The sequence below is a fragment of the Saccoglossus kowalevskii genome, chromosome 2 (genome assembly GCF_978046115.1).
Source record: "Saccoglossus kowalevskii chromosome 2, keSacKowa6.1, whole genome shotgun sequence".
Lineage (NCBI taxonomy): Eukaryota > Metazoa > Hemichordata > Enteropneusta > Harrimaniidae > Saccoglossus > Saccoglossus kowalevskii.
The window spans coordinates 32,189,258-32,208,004 of NC_140642.1; the positions used below are offsets into that span (position 1 = coordinate 32,189,258).

Below are 18,747 nucleotides of genomic sequence, written 5' to 3' on the forward strand. Positions count from 1 at the left end.
AATTAAACCATACACGTTGTCTTTATCAGGTAATACCTCACATTTGAGGTTGAGTTGGTGCAAGGTTTTTATGACCGTATGCCCTTACTGACGTCAACCAAACTTATTATGTGGGAAGTTGGCACCCAAGGCTGACAGATGCTACACCTTGCCCAAGGGTGACCTGGAGGTAGTTGTGGCAAAGGGTAACCTCATTCTCCCAAGTACAAAAACTCCACAACCGGATGTAGTTTAAAATCTTGCCCAGGATAAATGAGTATAGTATAGTATATAGTATAGTATATTTTATTTGGCACGAAATAATGCATTGAATTACATTATCCATGGTCAATAAACATACAACAACAACAACAAGTACATTGTAACAAACATCAATAACAAATGAAACAATAAGTAAGCCAAGAAATATAAAATATTAGTAGTACATGTAATAAGAAACAAAAGTAAAATTTAGATATTGTTAGACATTATAATTTGATGGACAAATTTTCAGAGACTGTTAACACTGAAACTATCATTTGAGGTAAATAATTTTTTAAGTATGTTATCCTTAGATAATTCTTGAATTTTTTCATCATAAACTGAAACCATATTTAGAAATTGTATACGACTATTCTTTCTTAATTTCAATATTTTCACAGTCCATGAATGCATGAGTTTCAGTGCCAACAGCCCCTTGATCACATAGTGTACAAATTCTTTCTTCTGGAGGTATTCCTTGATATCTCAACTTTTCAATTGGAAGTGAATGAGCTGAAATTCTAAACCTAGATAAGCTGATTCGATGCTTTATATTTTTCATAAGATCCAGGTATGGCTCAAATTTGAATGCTAATTTTATTTTGTTGTATGTTCGTAATTTGTTATTTTCTGCTTTTTGTAGACTTTGCAACCAGATTTTTTCTACATACAATTGTTTTAACTTTGTTTTAAAATTTGAAATATCAATCCCAGTTACACTAGTTTCAGTAATTTCAAGCAGTTTATTAATAAATGCTGTCCAAGTATTACCGGTGCTATTTTTTTTTTTGGTTGAAAGCAGAACACTCCAGTTCATTACATTTATAATTCTTAAGTCTTTTCCAGAATTTCAGCATATGTGTGCAGAGTTCAATAATAATAGGGTAGCATCCCAACTCTGCTCTGACAGCATTATTGCTTGCTTTCTTATGTACACCCAAGACCTGCTTACAGAATTTGATGTGAAGCTGTTCAAATTGGGTTTTGTCACTAAACAATTTTTCAAAGAATGCTTCATTTAAATAATACTATTTTGTTTTGTTTTGTACAGTTTAAAAGTGAAAGCACCCCATATTTCTGACCTAGGTGGAGTAGGGTTCTGAGGTCTGGTTGGCTGAGCAGCTCATGCAGGTGGAGTGGGATCTTAAGGGTCTGGTTGGATAAGTGTCCTAGGTGAAAGGGGTCTGGTTGGTTGAGCAGCCTATGCAGATGAAATAGGGCTTTCATGTTCTGGTTTGATGAGTGTCTGAGGTGGAGTAGGGTACTTGGGTCATGTTAGCTGAGTTGTCCAAGTGGAGTAGCACCCTTGTGGTCTGAAATGAACAAGTGCTGAAAGTTAGTGGTAGACACAATTGTAATTTGAAAAATTTATTTCTGAAAAATATTATGTATAACATAATGGTGAATGGTGATTATCATTTTTATTATTCTTAATATCAATAATAATAATATAATTTAAAAAAAAAAATTTAATGCAACCCAAGTTAGTCACAATTTGAAATTGAGCTGTGTGATGTGTTCTTTATCATAGGGACAATTGACAATTTATTTTGCGCTGGGTCAAGAAACAAAAACTTTTTTGTGCTTTACGTAATCCTTGCATTGGTAAAGGCACAATTTATAGTAAATTTAGACATTTTTCTAGTATTTTAATATTTCAGTATTTTTCTACCCTTTGATTGCCATAATTGTTCTCAGCAAAATTTTCATGCAACTTTTTGCCTGATTTTACGTATTTTTCTACCTATTTTTTGGAACAAAATGCACATGATTTGCTACAAGTCTTGATCAAAAGTTTAGAAAACTTTTGTGGGTTTACAATTTATGAATGGTGACACAAGTAGATTTCGGTGTTCAAAGGTTTAATCAATTGTCTCAATTACAGGTTTGTAGTCACACTATTTTTTAGTATTGTGTTAGAAACAGAAACTCTTATTTTTTTATGTGAAGATGAATAGTTTTGGGAAAAAAACCCAAAGATTGAGTAAAATCTAATGTAAGGGGTAAAACAAAAGCTCTACTATAAGCAAGATTGGACTATGAGGGCGCTAGATGAGTTAGGAAACTAAAGGTATATGTTGTTTCTGATCAAGAACTAAAAAAAACACAATTTCCAGGTCATTGATATCATTATGTACAATCCATATCAGCAATCAAAGTGTTAAACAATGCATTTGTAAAAGAATACACAAATTATTAAAATTAAGACCAAATCAACATAAAATCAATTTAACATTTTTTTTCTTTGTTCTTCCAGGATGTAATTGAAGCCATAGCGGAAAGTGCTTTTAAAACATCAGAATATCCAGTCATATTATCATTTGAGAACCATTGCTCGTAAGTCATTTCTGAATTTTATCTTCCAAGGTCTCCTGTATTTATCTTTCTCACTGTAATACAGAAAAAGATGGAGCGATTCATACTAGCTTGAAATACTCATTAAAAAGAATTATAATATTCTTATCTCAATGTATTTTTTCCAGACCAAAACAACAAGCAAAAATGGCGAACTACTGTAGGTCAATATTTGGTGACTTATTGCTAATTGAGACAGTGGATGACTATCCGGTAAATATATACATGGGGTTAACACATTGCTACAATTTATTTGGAGATACTGAAAAGCCATGTTTCAGCTGATAATAATTAGGCCATTGGTCATTCATTGATCAGCCATTTGTCATTCATTGATCAGCCATTTGTCATTCATTGATCAGCCATTTGTCATTCAGTGATAAGCCATTTGTTATTCAGTGCTCAGCCATTGGTCATTCAGTGATCAGCCATTTGTCATTCAGTGCTCAGCCATTTGTCATTCATTGATCAGCCATTTGTCATTCATTGATCAGCCATTTGTCATTCAGTGATAAGCCATTTGTTATTCAGTGCTCAGCCATTGGTCATTTAGTGATCAGCCATTGGTCATTTAGTGCTCAGTCATTTGTCATTCAGTGCTCAGCCATTTGTCATTCAGTGATCAGCCATTGATGATTCAGTGCTCAGCCATTGGTCATTCAGTGCTCAGCCATTGGTCATTCAGTGATCAGCCATTGGTCATTTAGTGCTCAGCCATTGGTCATTCAGTGATCAGCCATTGGTCATTTAGTGCTCAGCCATTTGTCATTCAGTGATCAGCCATTTGTCATTCAGTGATCAGCCATTTGTCATTCAGTGCTCAGCCATTGGTCATTCAGTGCTCAGCCATTTGTCATTCAGTGATCAGCCATTTGTCATTCAGTGATCAGCCATTTGTCATTCAGTGATCAGCCATTTGTCATTCAGTGATCAGCCATTTGTCATTCAGTGATCAGCCATTGATGATTCAGTGCTCAGCCATTGGTCATTTAGTGACCGGCTATTGGCCATTCAGTGATTGGTCATTGGTCACTCAGTGATCTTTCATTGACCATTTAGTAATATGTTATTTGTCATTTGGTGACTAGCTATTGGCCATTTACTAATCAGATATTGGTCAATCAGTGTTCAGCCATTGGTCATTAAGTCATCTGTTATTAGTTGTTTGGTGAGCACCTATTGGCCATTCACTGGTCATTTGGTGATCAGCCATTGACCATTTAGTGATAGGTTATTGGTCGTTTGGTGAGCAGCTATTGGCCATTCACTGATCACCTATTAGTCAGTCAGTAATCAGCCATTGGCCATATTGTCATCTGTTATTGGTCATTTGGTGACTAGCTATTGGACATTTACTAATCAACTATTGGTCAGTCTGAGATTAGTTAATTGCCATATTGTGATCTGTTATTGGCTATTTGGAGACTATCTATTGGACATTTACTAATCAACTATTGGTCAGTCTGAGATTAGTTAATTGCCATTTTGTGATCTGTTATTGGCTATTTGGAGACTAGCTATTGAACATTTACTAATCAACTATTGGTCAGTCTGAGATTAGTTAATTGCCATTTTGTGATCTGTTATTGGTCATTTGGAGACTAGCTATTGGACATTTACTAATCAACTATTTGTCAGTCTGAGATTAGTTAATTGCCATATTGTGATCTGTTATTGGTCATTTGGAGACTAGCTATTGAACATTTACTAATCAACTATTGGTCAGTCTGAGATTAGTTAATTGCCATATTGTGATCTGTTATTGGTCATTTGGAGACTAGCTATTGGACATTTACTAATCAACTATTGGTCAGTCTGAGATTAGTTAATTGCCATTTTGTGATCTGTTATTGGTCATTTGGAGACTAGCTATTGGACATTTACTAATCAACTATTGGTCAGTCTGAGATTAGTTAATTGCCATTTTGTGATCTGTTATTGGTCATTTGGAGACTAGCTATTGGACATTTACTAATCAACTATTGGTCAGTCTGAGATTAGTTAATTGCCATTTTGTGATCTGTTATTGGTCATTTGGAGACTAGCTATTGGACATTTACTAATCAACTATTGGTCAATCTGAGATTAGTTAATTGCCATTTTGTGATCTGTTATTGGTCATTTGGAGACTAGCTATTGGACATTTACTAATCAACTATTGGTCAGTCTGAGATTAGTTAATTGCCATTTTGTGATCTGTTAGTGGTAATTTGGAGACTAGCTATTGGACATTTACTAATCAACTATTGGTCAGTCTGAGATTAGTTAATTGCCATATTGTGATCTGTTATTGGTCATTTGGAGACTAGCTAATGGACATTTACTAATCATCTATTGGTCAGTCTGAGATTAGTTAATTGCCATTTTGTGATCTGTTATTGGTTATTTGGAGATTAGCTATTGGGCATTTACTAATCAACTATTGGTCAGTCTGAGATTAGTTAATTGCCATTTTGTGATCTGTTATTGGCTATTTGGAGACTAGCTATTGGACATTTACTAATCAACTATTGGTCAGCCTGAGATTAGTTAATTGCCATATTGTGGTCTGTTATTGGCTATTTGGAGACTATCTATTGGACATTTACTAATCAAATATTGGTCAGTCTGAGATTAGTTAATTGCCATATTGTGATCTGTTATTGGTCATTTGGAGACTAGCTATTGGACATTTACTAATCAACTATTGGTCAGTCTGAGATTAGTTAATTGCCATTTTGTGATCTGTTATTGGTCATTTGGAGACTAGCTATTGGACATTTACTAATCAACTATTGGTCAGTCTGAGATTAGTTAATTGCCATATTGTGATCTATTATTGGTCATTTGGAGACTAGCTATTGGACATTTACTAATTAACTATTGGTCAATCTGAGATTAGTTAATTGCCATATTGTGATCTGTTATTGGCTATTTGGAGACTAGCTATTGGACATTTACTAATCATCTATTGGCCAGTCTGAGATTAGTTAATTGCCATTTTGTGATCTGTTATTGGTCATTTGGAGACTAGCTATTGGACATTTACTAATCCACTATTGGTCAGTCTGAGATTAGTTAATTGTCATTTTGTGATCTGTTATTGGTTATTTGGAGACTAGCTATTGGACATTTACTAATCAACTATTGGTCAGTCTGAGATTAGTTAATTGCCATTTTGTGATCTGTTATTGGCTATTTGGAGACTAGCTATTGGACATTTACTAATCATCTATTGGTCAGTCTGAGATTAGTTAATTGCCATATTGTGATCTGTTATTGGCTATTTGGAGACTATCTATTGGACATTTACTAATCAAATATTGGTCAGTCTGAGATTAGTTAATTGCCATATTGTGATCTGTTATTGGCTATTTGGAGACTATCTATTGGACATTTACTAATCAAATATTGGTCAGTCTGAGATTAGTTAATTGCCATATTGTGATCTGTTATTGGTCATTTGGAGACTAGCTATTGGACATTTACTAATTAACTATTGGTCAGTCTGAGATTAGTTAATTGCCATTTGTGATCTGTTATCGGTCATTTGATGAGCAACTATTGGCCATTCACTGGCCATTTAGTGACCAGCTATTTGCCATTTTCTAATCAGCTATTGGTCAGTCAGTGATCAGCCATTAGCTATTTAGTTACCTGTTATTGGTTGTTTGGTGAACAGCTATTCTTCAATCAATGATTAGGTATTGGTCATTCTGTGTTCAGTTATTTGTCATTTAGTGAGCATCTATTTGCTAACCAGTTATCAGCCATTGGTCCTTCATTCACATATCCACTATTGGTCATTTAGAGGCCAGGTTCCAGCACTCGGTGATCATCATGAGCTACGAGTCAGTCAGAGTTCAGCTATTGTTTATTCAATTATCAAACTTATACAATGAAAAATATTACCAATAGTTTTTCAAAAATTGTTTTTGATTTTCTTAATGTTCACAGCTCAAATCAGGTGTACCCTTGCCAAGTCCCAAAATGTTGATGAGAAAAATTATTGTGAAAAACAAAAAGAAAAAGGAAGTGCCAGAAAAGGCAAGGAAGCGAACAGGTGTGTTACTTGTTATCTTAACTTATTAAATTAGTTTTTCTATGTATTGGCCATTTGTCTGATGATGCCACAAGGAGCTTTAGGGATATACAATCAGTCAAACAAATCATCCAGGTCAATTAAAAAATAGTGCTTGTCTGTTCATGGTACATGTATCAAATCTAAAAACAAAACAAAAAACAAGAGTTGGCTGAGCCATCTTTTTGTTAGCAGAAGTGTTGGTTGCAATGGTTGGTAATAAACCTGTGTTGAATAAACTGGTACTCATGAAATTCAATCCAAAATGAAACAAGGAATCAGCCATTTGTAAGGCTAGGCACAAGACAATCAGGCCCAAAATATAAATAATTATGAGACTACCTACATGTAATTGTTTGAGAGTGAGTATTCCTACATCCTCTTCTTAGTTTGGTTTAATGTGGTGTAAGGGAATTATAACAAAGTTTTTAAAATTTCAGAATCTACAAGACACTGGCCTCCACTGGCCTACATTTTCTGTTTGCAATTGGCTCCTCAAGTCATGCTGAAACATTCCTGTGATGTCTCTCACTTGTTGTCTGAGAAGATGAGATGGGAAAAGCTCATTTACATTGTGAAAATGTCATTGACAGCCAAAATTGACTACTGCTGTAGTATAGCAAGTGTATGTGCAGGCAATACCATGTTTTCGGGAAACATACACTAAAATCGTGTTCCACTAATCATGCAAACAAATTAATTACAAATAAACAGTAAGAAAATCTTTATTATGTTTGGTGTGAATGAGAATGAACTTCTATAAGCAATTATAAATGCCAAAAACTTTGAGGAAATACTAATTTAGGATGATCACTACCCCCCAAAAAACAAACATTTCTTGATAACTTATAATCCATCTCATTCTAACTGTAAATGGCACACTGATTTTTGTCTTCACAAAACGAGTTCAGAATATGATATGCCCTAATAGCTGTGATTGGGTTGTCAATACCTTATTCACATAATTTTTTAACCAACTTTCATATTTTTCTGAAAATATTTCTAATGCAGTAAAATTATAAATTTGTTGTGTACATATAAAAGTTGTAGATCTGTCACAGAACTATATTTATAGAAACTACTTTAAATTGGAACAGAGAATTGTTATTGGAGCAGCATACCAAGCGAAAACTAATACTTAATTTTGCCAGCTAAAAAATGTGACGTAAATTTTTGCTATTGCTATTGTAGTGAGGAAGCAATCTAGTAGTGCCTCACTTTCTTCAAAGACGCAGGAGAACCAGCAACGCAAAGCAGAGCTGGAGAAGGAAGAAGGTAATCATGATGACAATATGTTTACATCAGTGTAGATATAGATTCGTAACCATTTAGAACCACTAGTTTATGTTCCCTATTTACCACTCTCAGTAAATGTTTATTTTAGTTGTTCATGAATACTAGAAGTAATCTAACTTATATTCATGTAATCTGCTGTTTTTATCACATAATTTATCTTTTAATGTTATATTTTATTTGGCTGGTTTTTGCTTTATACAAGGCCACTTTTCTTTGATAATTGAGTGGTGCATGTGATATTAAAATGACATAGATTGTGTTTAAGCAATTATATCATTCAAAAAAACTGTGCTTGGATTGTAGTTATTTTTTTTCATCATTTAATATACCACAGCTTGTCATGACAATAGAACTTTGAAAGAAAATCTTGCCTCCAATGTTCATGTACTGTTAAACTGGGGTTGCTATTAAAGTTACTAGCAGAGGTATAAACATTGGCTTGATTATATTATTAGTTTTGAAACATAGTCAAACCTAGCATGCTTTGGGGATCAAAGTTGACTGTAGTTAATAAAAATATTTGACACAAGATTTTTATTCTAAGTTCTACTGTAAGAACTGCATATCGCTCAAAATATTATCCATCACTGATGGTTGACTACAGATCAAAACAATAACAATTTTATGAATGGCCATTAATCATGACACAGTGTGGACAGGGTAGTAGTCAATCATATTACAGTGTAATTGTGGACAGGGTAGTAGTCAATCATATTACAGTGTAATTGTGGACAGGGTAGTAGTCAATCATATTACAGTGTAATTGTGGACAGGGTAGTAGTCAATCATATTACAGTGTAATTGTGGACAGGGTAGTAGTCAATCATATTACAGTGTAATTGTGGACAGGGAGTAGTCATTCATATTTACAGTGTGGACAGGGTAGTAGTCAATCATATTACAGTGTAATTGTGGACAGGGTAGTAGTCAATCATATTACAGTGTGGACAGGGTAGTAGTCAATCATATTACAGTGTAATTGTGGACGGGGTAGTAGTCAATCATATTACAGTGTAATTGTGGACATGGTAGTAGTCAATCATATTACAGTGTGGACAGGGTAGTAGTCAATCATATTACAGTGTAATTGTGGACAGGGTAGTAGTCAATCATATTACAGTGTAATTGTGGACAGGGTAGTAGTCAATCATATTACATTGTAATTGTGGACAGGGTAGTAGTCAATCATATTACAGTGTAATTGTGGACAGGGTAGTAGTCAATCATATTACAGTGTAATTGTGGACAGGGTAGTAGTCAATCATATTACAGTGTAATTGTGGACAGGGTAGTAGTCAATCATATTACAGTGTAATTGTGGACAGGGTAGCAGTCAATCATATTACAGTGTAATTGTGAACAGGGGAGTAGTCAATCATATTACAGTGTGGACAGGGTAGTAGTCAATCATATTACAGTGTAATTGTGGACAGAGTAGTAGTCAATCATATTACAGTGTAATTGTGGACAGGGTAGTAGTCAATCATATTACAGTGTAATTGTGGACAGGGTAGCAGTCAATCATATTACAGTGTAATTGTGAACAGGGGAGTAGTCAATCATATTACAGTGTGGACAGGGTAGTAGTCAATCATATTACAGTGTAATTGTGGACAGGGTAGTAGTCAATCATATTACAGTGTAATTGTGGACAGGGTAGTAGTCAATCATATTACAGTGTAATTGTGGACAGGGTAGTAGTCAATCATATTACGGTGTAATTGTGGACAGGGTAGTAGTCAATCATATTACAGTGTAATTGTGGACAGGGTAGTAGTCAATCATATTACAGTGTAATTGTGGACAGGGTAGTAGTCAATCATATTACAGTGTAATTGTGGACAGGGTAGTAGTCAATCATATTACAGTGTAATTGTGGACAGGGTAGTAGTCAATCATATTACAGTGTAATTGTGGACAGGGTAGTAGTCAATCATATTACAGTGTAATTGTGGACAGGGTAGTAGTCAATCATATCACAATGGTAATAATTGACAGTGTGGACAGGGTAGTAGTCAATCATATCACAGTGGTAATTGTTGACAGTGTGGACAGGGTAGTAGTCAATCATATCACAATGGTAATAATTGACAGTGTGGACAGGGTAGTAGTCAATCATATCACAGTGGTAATTGTTGACAGTGTGGACAGGGTAGTAGTCAATCATATCACAATGGTAATAATTGACATTGTGGACAGGGTAGTAGTCAATCATATGACAGTGGTAATTGTTGACAGTGTGGACAGGGTAGTAGTCAATCATATCACAGTGGTAATAATTGACAGTGTGGACAGGGCAGTAGTCAATCATATGACAGTGGTAATTGTTGACAGTGTGGACAGGGTAGTAGTCAATCATATCACAGTGGTAATAATTGACAGTGTGGACAGGGTAGTAGTCAATCATATGACAGTGGTAATTGTTGACAGTGTGGACAGGGTAGTAGTCAATCATATCACAGTGGTAATTGTTGACAGTGTGGACAGGGTAGTAGTCAATCATATCACAATGGTAATAATTGACAGTGTGGACAGGGCAGTAGTCAATCATATCACAATGGTAATAATTGACAGTGTGGACAGGGTAGTAGTCAATCATATGACAGTGGTAATTGTTGACAGTGTGGACAGGGTAGTAGTCAATCGTATCACAGTGGTAATTGTTGACAGTGTGGACAGGGTAGTAGTCAATCATATCACAATGGTAATAATTGAGTGTGGACAGTGTAGTAGTGAATCCTATCACAGTGGTAATTGTTGACAGTGTGGACAGGGTAGTAGTCAATTATATCACAATGGTAATTGTTGACAGTGTGGACAGGGTAGTAGTCAATCATATCACAGTGGTAATAATTGACAGTGTGGACAGGGTAGTAGTCAATCATATCACGATGGTAATTGTTGACAGTGTGGACAGGGTAGTAGTCAATTATATGACTGGTAATTGTTGAAAGTGTGGACAGGGTTGTAGTCAATCATATGACAGTGGTAATTGTTGACAGTGTGGACAGGGTAGTAGTCAGTCATATCATAGTGGTAATTCTTGACAGTGTGGACAGGGTAGTAGTCAATCATATGACAGTGGTAATTGTTGACAGCGTGGACAGGGTAGTAGTCAGTCATATTACAGTGGTAATAGTTGACAGTGTGGACAGGGTAGTAGTCAATCATATCACAGTGGTAATAATTGACAGTGTGGACAGGGCAGTAGTCAATCATATGACAGTGGTAATTGTTGACAGTGTGGACAGGGTAGTAGTCAATCATATCACAGTGGTAATAATTGACAGTGTGGACAGGGTAGTAGTCAATCATATGACAGTGGTAATTGTTGACAGTGTGGACAGGGTAGTAGTCAATCATATCACAGTGGTAATTGTTGACAGTGTGGACAGGGTAGTAGTCAATCATACCACAGTGGTAATTGTTGACAGTGTGGACAGGGTAGTAGTCAATCATATCACAGTGGTAATAGTTGACCGTGTGGACAGGGTAGTCAATCATATCACAGTGGTAATAATTGACAGTGTGGACAGGGTAGTAGTCAATCATATCACAGTGGTAATAATTGACAGTGTGGACAGGGTAGTGGTCAATCATATCACAGTGGTAATTGTTGACAGTGTGGACCGGGTAGTAGTCAATCATATCACAGTGGTAATTGTTGACAGTGTGGACAGGGTAGTAGTCAATTATATGACAGTGGTAATTGTTGACAGTGTGGACAGGGTAGTAGTCAATCATATCACAGTGGTAATAGTTGACAGTGTGGACAGGGTAGTAGTCAATTATATCACAGTGGTAATAGTTGACAGTGTGGACAGGGTAGTAGTCAATTATATGACTGGTAATTGTTGAAAGTGTGGACAGGGTAGTAGTCAATCATATGACAGTGGTAATTGTTGACAGTGTGGACAGGGTAGTAGTCAGTCATATCATAGTGGTAATTCTTGACAGTGTGGACAGGGTAGTAGTCAATCATATGACAGTGGTAATTGTTGACAGCGTGGACAGGGTAGTAGTCAGTCATATTACAGTGGTAATAGTTGACAGTGTGGACAGGATAGTAGTCAATCATATGACAGTGGTAATAGTTGTCAGTGTGGACAGGGTAGTAGTCAATCATATGACAGTGGTAATATTTGACAGTGTGGACAGGGTAGTAGTCAATCGTATCACAGTGGTAATAGTTGACAGTGTGGACAGGGTAGTAGTCAATTATATGACAGTGGTAATTGTTGACAGTGTGGACAGGGTAGTAGTCAATCATATGACAGTGGTAATTGTTGACAGTGTGGACAGGGTAGTAGTCAATCATATCACAGTGGTAATATTTGACAGTGTGGACAGGGTAGTAGTCAATCATATGACAGTGGTAATTGTTGACAGTGTGGACAGGGTAGTAGTCAATCATATCACAGTGGTAATATTTGACAGTGTGGACAGGGTAGTAGTCAGTCATATTACAGTGGTAATAGTTGACAGTGTGGACAGGGTAGTAGTCAATCATATGACAGTTGTAATTGTTGACAGTGTGGACAGTGTAGTAATCAATCATATCACAGTGGTATTTGTTGACAGTGTGGACAGGGTAGTAGTCAGTCATATTACAGTGGTAATAGTTGACAGTGTGGACAGGGTAGTAGTCAATCATATGACAGTGGTAATTGTTGACAGTGTGGACAGGGTAGTAGTCAATCATATCACAGTGGTATTTGTTGACAGTGTGGACAGGGTAGTAGTCAGTCATATTACAGTGTTGACAGCGTGCACGGAATAGCCCATCATATCAAGTAATTGTTGAGCAGGAATGTCTGCCATCTCTCTGTCTGTATGAGTATGTGTCATATTTTGTTCCACAGGGTGAATTCAAATACAATTATGTGCATTTTAATCAGCTAATTTGCATATTAAGTGTTATTAAGTTTGTTGTGCATGTTTTCAGTTTTTAGCAGTTTGGTCAAATGTATTGAAATTGTGTGGGTACTTTTTGTTTGTGTAGATGAATATTGATATAAATTTGTGTGTATCATAGTTAATTTGCAGCAGCGTGAGCAAGGCTGAGTCAGAAATGCTTGTATGTTAGTTCTGTAAACAGCAAGTATTATTGAATTCATTTCACATAGGAGCATTTATCTCTTGTAAATACATTGTATCTCTAACTTGACACTCAAGCATCAACTTATTATCAATGATTGCCTAATTAACATAGGAATGATACACTTCTTCAGGGGAGTCTAATATTTTCACTATTCATCTGTACACATATAGCTGCAAAGACCTCATCCAATGAAGCTGAGATGGTTGATGTCAATGACATGTCAGAGACATGCATTGCAGACCAAAATAAGGATATAGAAGATGGGGACAAAGAACAACCTACTGAAGAAAGTGAACACAAAGATGAAGACAGTAAAATTGACTCAAACAGGTTCGAAATGGTCAGTTCTGGTGCTGAGGACAAAGAGAGCAACTGTGAATCTTCTTTGACCTCATCTACAAGTGTGTCTCCTGAGAAAGACAAGAGTGTGGAAAACATAGAGAAAATGGATACAATTGATGAAGACTATGAAAGTGATAGTGATGATGAGAAAGAAGGATTGTCTAAAGAAGAGTTAAAAGCAAGACAGAAAGAAAAGAGAGAAAAGGTGATTTTTTTTAAGCTCATTCAATTATTATATTATTATTATAATGTGACTGGTGATTTATAATTATTGTCTTTATGTTAGGAAATTATCACATTCAACTTCCATTGCACTGCTTCATCATGACTCTTTATCAGCTCCCATATGGATTGACCTATATATTAGACATGCCTGGACCGATTACATTCAAACTTCTCACATAGATCTTACATTATATTATACATATGCACATCAATTTGTTTCACAATCTGATTCAAGATGGCTAAATTGTGCTGAAAAAATCATCGAAATCTAGCATTTTCTGGCTGTTTACAGATGGATTTTGATGCACATCATTTTGTTTTTCAGATTGCATTCAAAATGGCCGATGGCAGCCATTTTGTTTTTGATGAGATTCTAATTCCATATCTCTTATATGCTTTGACTGATTATGTTCAAATTTTATATTTATTCACTATACATCATGTTATAGATATACAGATTTATTGGTTTGATGATCTTATTCAAAATGGCCTAATGGTGGCCATTTTTGTGTTAAAAAATCAAGCATTTCTGGCATTCCGGAAGCAGATCTTGTTCATTTATGGATAGATTTTGTTCTAATTTGGTACATACATTAGACATTACGGGTCCCTGTTCATGTCATTTTGTTTTTTAAGATCGGATTCAAATTGGCTAACTGGCAGTCATTTTGTTTTAATGAATGCGGTTCTAGAGCCATATCTATTCATTATAAAAATCATTATATGTCATGTATTTGTTTGATGATCTGATACAAAATGGCCGACTAGTGACCATTTTGTTTTAATTACTGCTGTATGTCTTTTTTCGAAGTTTAACAATTTATTTGTATGATTATTCATGCACCATCTCTGCTACAATAATCCAAAGGCATTATAAAAAGTTATTCTTGTATCCATCTTATTAAGGCGCTATATATGATGATTATGCGTCAGCATAGTTTGTGTTAATGCTGGGCAACGGTGCCTCAGTGTTAATCCCCTACACATGACTTATGCAACGCACGCCAGTCGTAATCCCCAGCACATATGACATCAATGTGTGCCCCCATTCATAGGCATGTGACCTTCCATCTCGTGCACGCCTCGCCCATGCTATTTCCATTCACATGCATACTCTAAGCTCGTACTCATGACTGTCATTTGCCTAATCCTACTTGCTATGCAATCGTCAAGCTTTTCTGTATCCTGCTTCACCTTAGCATAGTCATTCCATGTTCAGCAAGCGACCTGAACCTGTCTCCAAGCTATCCCACCCAATCGCTACCTCATTATTTAAACATTCAACTCCTGCATCAACTTGTATTACATTTCAACATTGTTTCAATAAAGTTAAGGGGGGTTGTCATCGCAGTGCATGCGGGCACCACTCAATTAACACGCTGCCATTCTTCGCTAATTCTTTCCCAGGGTACAGCTGGACAAGAAGTGGAAGCTGGGGCTGAGATGTCAGCCTTGGTGAACTATGTCACTCCTGTGCATTTTCACAGCTTTGAATATTCAGAAAGTAAGTTCTAGAATGATGGAATGTCAAAAAATGGGACCCTAAATATTTATCCAGTGTCAGTGTTTACTAACTATTATAAATATAGTTGTGTGTATACTTGCTTGTATATATGTACTTCTTTGAGCAATTAACAATTTACATAATTGACTAATAATAACTATTATTATACATCTGTCACCGTAAAGCCGTAATTTTGCGGTATTTTTTCATCGTATCATATTTGGAAATGCAAATTCAAAATATGGAATGATTACGCATGTAAGCGTAATACTAAAAACAAACATGGCTGCCTCCAGAGTTTGACCGGACTCAACACAAAAAAGTTTGCTATAATATCTGTTCTTAATGTTTGGGATTTCCGGCATTCCCATGATGTATCATTGGGAAGAAAACATCAGACAGTACGCCATCGCATTGACCTCTGTTGCGCGTTGGTTGATACTCCTGCTGTACTGTCATTGTGCATACTTTTCGGTATCCTCGTAATTTATAACCTCATATTATTATACATCTAGAACAGAAAAAACAAAAGAATTTGTCGTTATGTCAAAGGCCATATCGACACTCATTCCAAAACATATCAGTACTTATTCAAGCATTTGAATTTTCCTTTAAATGGGGTAAACTACGTCATGTACGTGTACAGGGTTATTGTTGTCACAGTCAAGCACCTTAGTCACTTTATTTTAATACATTGTACACATAACTGCTATAATAGCACATGATGGAAATAGTAAACATTTGAACAGTGCAAAACATTGTATATGTTGCTATTTGGGCTATAATCTTTCATTAAATTATTAAATCACAAGAATACCACAAAACATGCACTCAGGCAGTACTGGGTTGCATGGATCTTAGCTCAGAGATCGATTGATTCGATCACCCACACTGCCTTCATGAATATTTTGCGGTATTCTCATGACAACCTCATATAACATACAAGACCGGGGAAATAACTCATCTAGATCATGATGATGTGTTTGAGTAAGAACAATTTTGCCTTTGGTACGAGTTATTGAATATATATATTTTGGTAAACTATAATTCAAATTTTTTTTTTTTCGCAGAGAGAAATCGATCATATGAACTATCCTCATTTGTAGAAACCACGGCAATGATGCATGTTAAAGGAACTCCAGTTGAATTTGTAAAGTATCCTTAAAATAACAATTAAGCACAGTGAAGACAAACGATAGCAGGCCTAGGGGTGTAACATCATCTATTAACACGTGAAGTCATAGAATTATAAATTTTCAGTTCCTGTTCAAATGAAGTCTGAAACTATAAATTTGGGTTCTGTCCATGTTGTTAGCCATTTTTGACATAAAATAGGGTTAAATCCTCACAACTAAATGTTTCTGCAACCAATTCTCTGAGATATTTGGCAGATTTCAATTAAACTTTTTTTGACAAAACATATTTTTTTCAAAGTCTGATTCAAGATGGCTGCCTGCATGTTGTTTGATATATATATAAGGGTAACTCAGGGTAATTGCACATGGAAAAGGCACAGTTTCATCTATATACCTCTTGCATGTAAGCACCAATTAGGAATATATATCTTGTATAAATGTTCTTTTCATGACAAAATACATTTTACAGGTCTAGAAAGTTGGACTGACTTTATATTTAGACTACAGAGAGAAAATTTGAAGCTATTTATAACCTGTCCCTCACGCATAGAAAACATATTTGCCCAGTCTCCACTATTTTTGGCACAACTTGTCTCCATCCACTTCTTTTTTTTGCCTTCATTTATAATTTTTTTAAAACAGAAAATTATGTATTCCACCCTCACTATAAAGTTCCTCCTGTCCTCTCCTTCAAAATCTATTTTCCTGACCCTTAATTTTTGAAACTATTATGTAACACATGCAGTTGAAAGATAATGCAAGCATATTAATCCTTCTATTCACTTTTCATTCAAATTTTTGAATTAAGCGTGATGCACTGCTCGTTATTGAGTGATTACACTTTGACCAATGTGTGCAATTATAATGATTAATACTGTAACAGGAAGTGGTAAAAAACAGGAATTGAATTGCACTGGAGCAGAAGTTAAACAAACACTGATTAGTCAATGCCGACCTTGTGATGTATATTGACCCTAATTAACATAATTTAATAATAATAATAATAATAATAATAACTTTATTGCATCCTTAGAAATACAATGTTTCTATCAGTTAATAGCAATAAAGATTAGTTGTGATAACTACTACTACGAAAAGAAAGTTTGTTGTTAAAAAAAAAAAAAAAAAAAAAGATAAAGCAAGTGTTACATATCAAATGGCATTTTTATTTCTTGATTGAAATGCATTATGAATATAGTTGCCAATCTTTTTTATTATTACATCATCTTTTGAAGTCATCAAGAAATTAAATTTCTGGAGATCATCCTGGGTTTCTTGTGGAAATATAATGTCTTGTATGATTTGTTGGCGTATTACTTTATATTGTGGACATTTCATAACAAAGTGCAGTTCGTCTTCTATTTCATTCTGTGAACATTGTTTGCAAATTCTATTTTCAGTAGGTATTTTTGGTTGCATATGTCTCCCTTTTTCTATTGCTAAAATGTGATTACTAGTTCGAAATTTTGTCATTGAAATTCTTTGTTTCAAATTTAGCACATCTAAGTATTTTTCAAAATTATAAGAGTCTTTGAATTTTTCATAAGTTCTCAGCTTTGTTTTTTCAGTTATATTTTTTCTCCAGAAATTTATGTATTTTTGTTTGACAACTTTGCCAATTTGCTGTATATGTTTTGTTAACCAATCATTCTGTTGTTCTCGTGAAAAGTTCATGTTATGTTATGCATTTCACTTAGATAGCGGCAGTATCATTGTAACATCAAATATAACGATAATAACAATCTTAATGTTCGCGGTGGCATAGCTTGAGAAATTAGAAAGTATAATTTGTTAGTGTGTATTTCAGAGAAGAACTTACATGAGCTAACATTTGTGTAATTTTCCAGATGAAAATAATGAATTCAATAGAGTGAAAAAATCATTGTATATATTTGTATATAAAGATTGAATTTTTTTGAGTTACACAAAATTTTGTTTGTTTGTTCTGGTTAAATCAGGTGACAGGATTTAACACTGCCCCTCACCTGATAAGAAGGCTCTATCCGGTATTGTGCTTACTTTCCAACTAATCACAGGCCCTGCATGAGTAGTTGGTAGCATACTGTAAAATGACTAATTTTCACTGGGTTTAAATATTTATATATTCGCTGATTTACCATTTCAAACATATTCAGTGGGTTTTACATGTAAATTCATGGTTTTATCATTTAGATAATGTGTTCTATGCTAAATTTTACATATTCACTGGGTTTTAATTAAGTGCATTTTCCAGTCAGCGAAATAAGCAAAATTAAAACCCAGTGAATAATTAACCCTTTTACAGTACCACGTGAAACAGGATGTGCTCATTTTTTTGAAACACTAGACATCACTTTATGATGTCCATATATCGTTCTCTCACTGAAGTGACTATGTTGTGTGATGTATTTGTCAGCTAATTGTTTTGTTCCTGTGGATTGTTTTTTTTTTATCGTTGTCAGTAATTTTTTTTTAGTGTTCTCAGACTTTTAAGTTTCCTGATAAGACT

General features: G+C 35.0%; 1 protein-coding gene across 1 annotated transcript in view; it reads left to right on the forward strand.

The window, feature by feature from the left end:
- The window catches only part of LOC100376870 (1-phosphatidylinositol 4,5-bisphosphate phosphodiesterase beta-1-like), a 68,642-nt gene that overhangs the window by 12,668 nt on the left and 37,227 nt on the right, over positions 1 to 18,747 (forward strand). Inside the window, exons 10-16 of the mRNA XM_085505709.1 lie at positions 2,498 to 2,577; positions 2,724 to 2,808; positions 6,532 to 6,637; positions 7,847 to 7,930; positions 13,223 to 13,599; positions 15,027 to 15,123; positions 16,194 to 16,278. Of these exons, the coding sequence (XP_085361835.1) occupies positions 2,498 to 2,577; positions 2,724 to 2,808; positions 6,532 to 6,637; positions 7,847 to 7,930; positions 13,223 to 13,599; positions 15,027 to 15,123; positions 16,194 to 16,278 (914 nt within the window). The remainder of the gene's footprint in view (positions 1 to 2,497; positions 2,578 to 2,723; positions 2,809 to 6,531; positions 6,638 to 7,846; positions 7,931 to 13,222; positions 13,600 to 15,026; positions 15,124 to 16,193; positions 16,279 to 18,747) is intronic.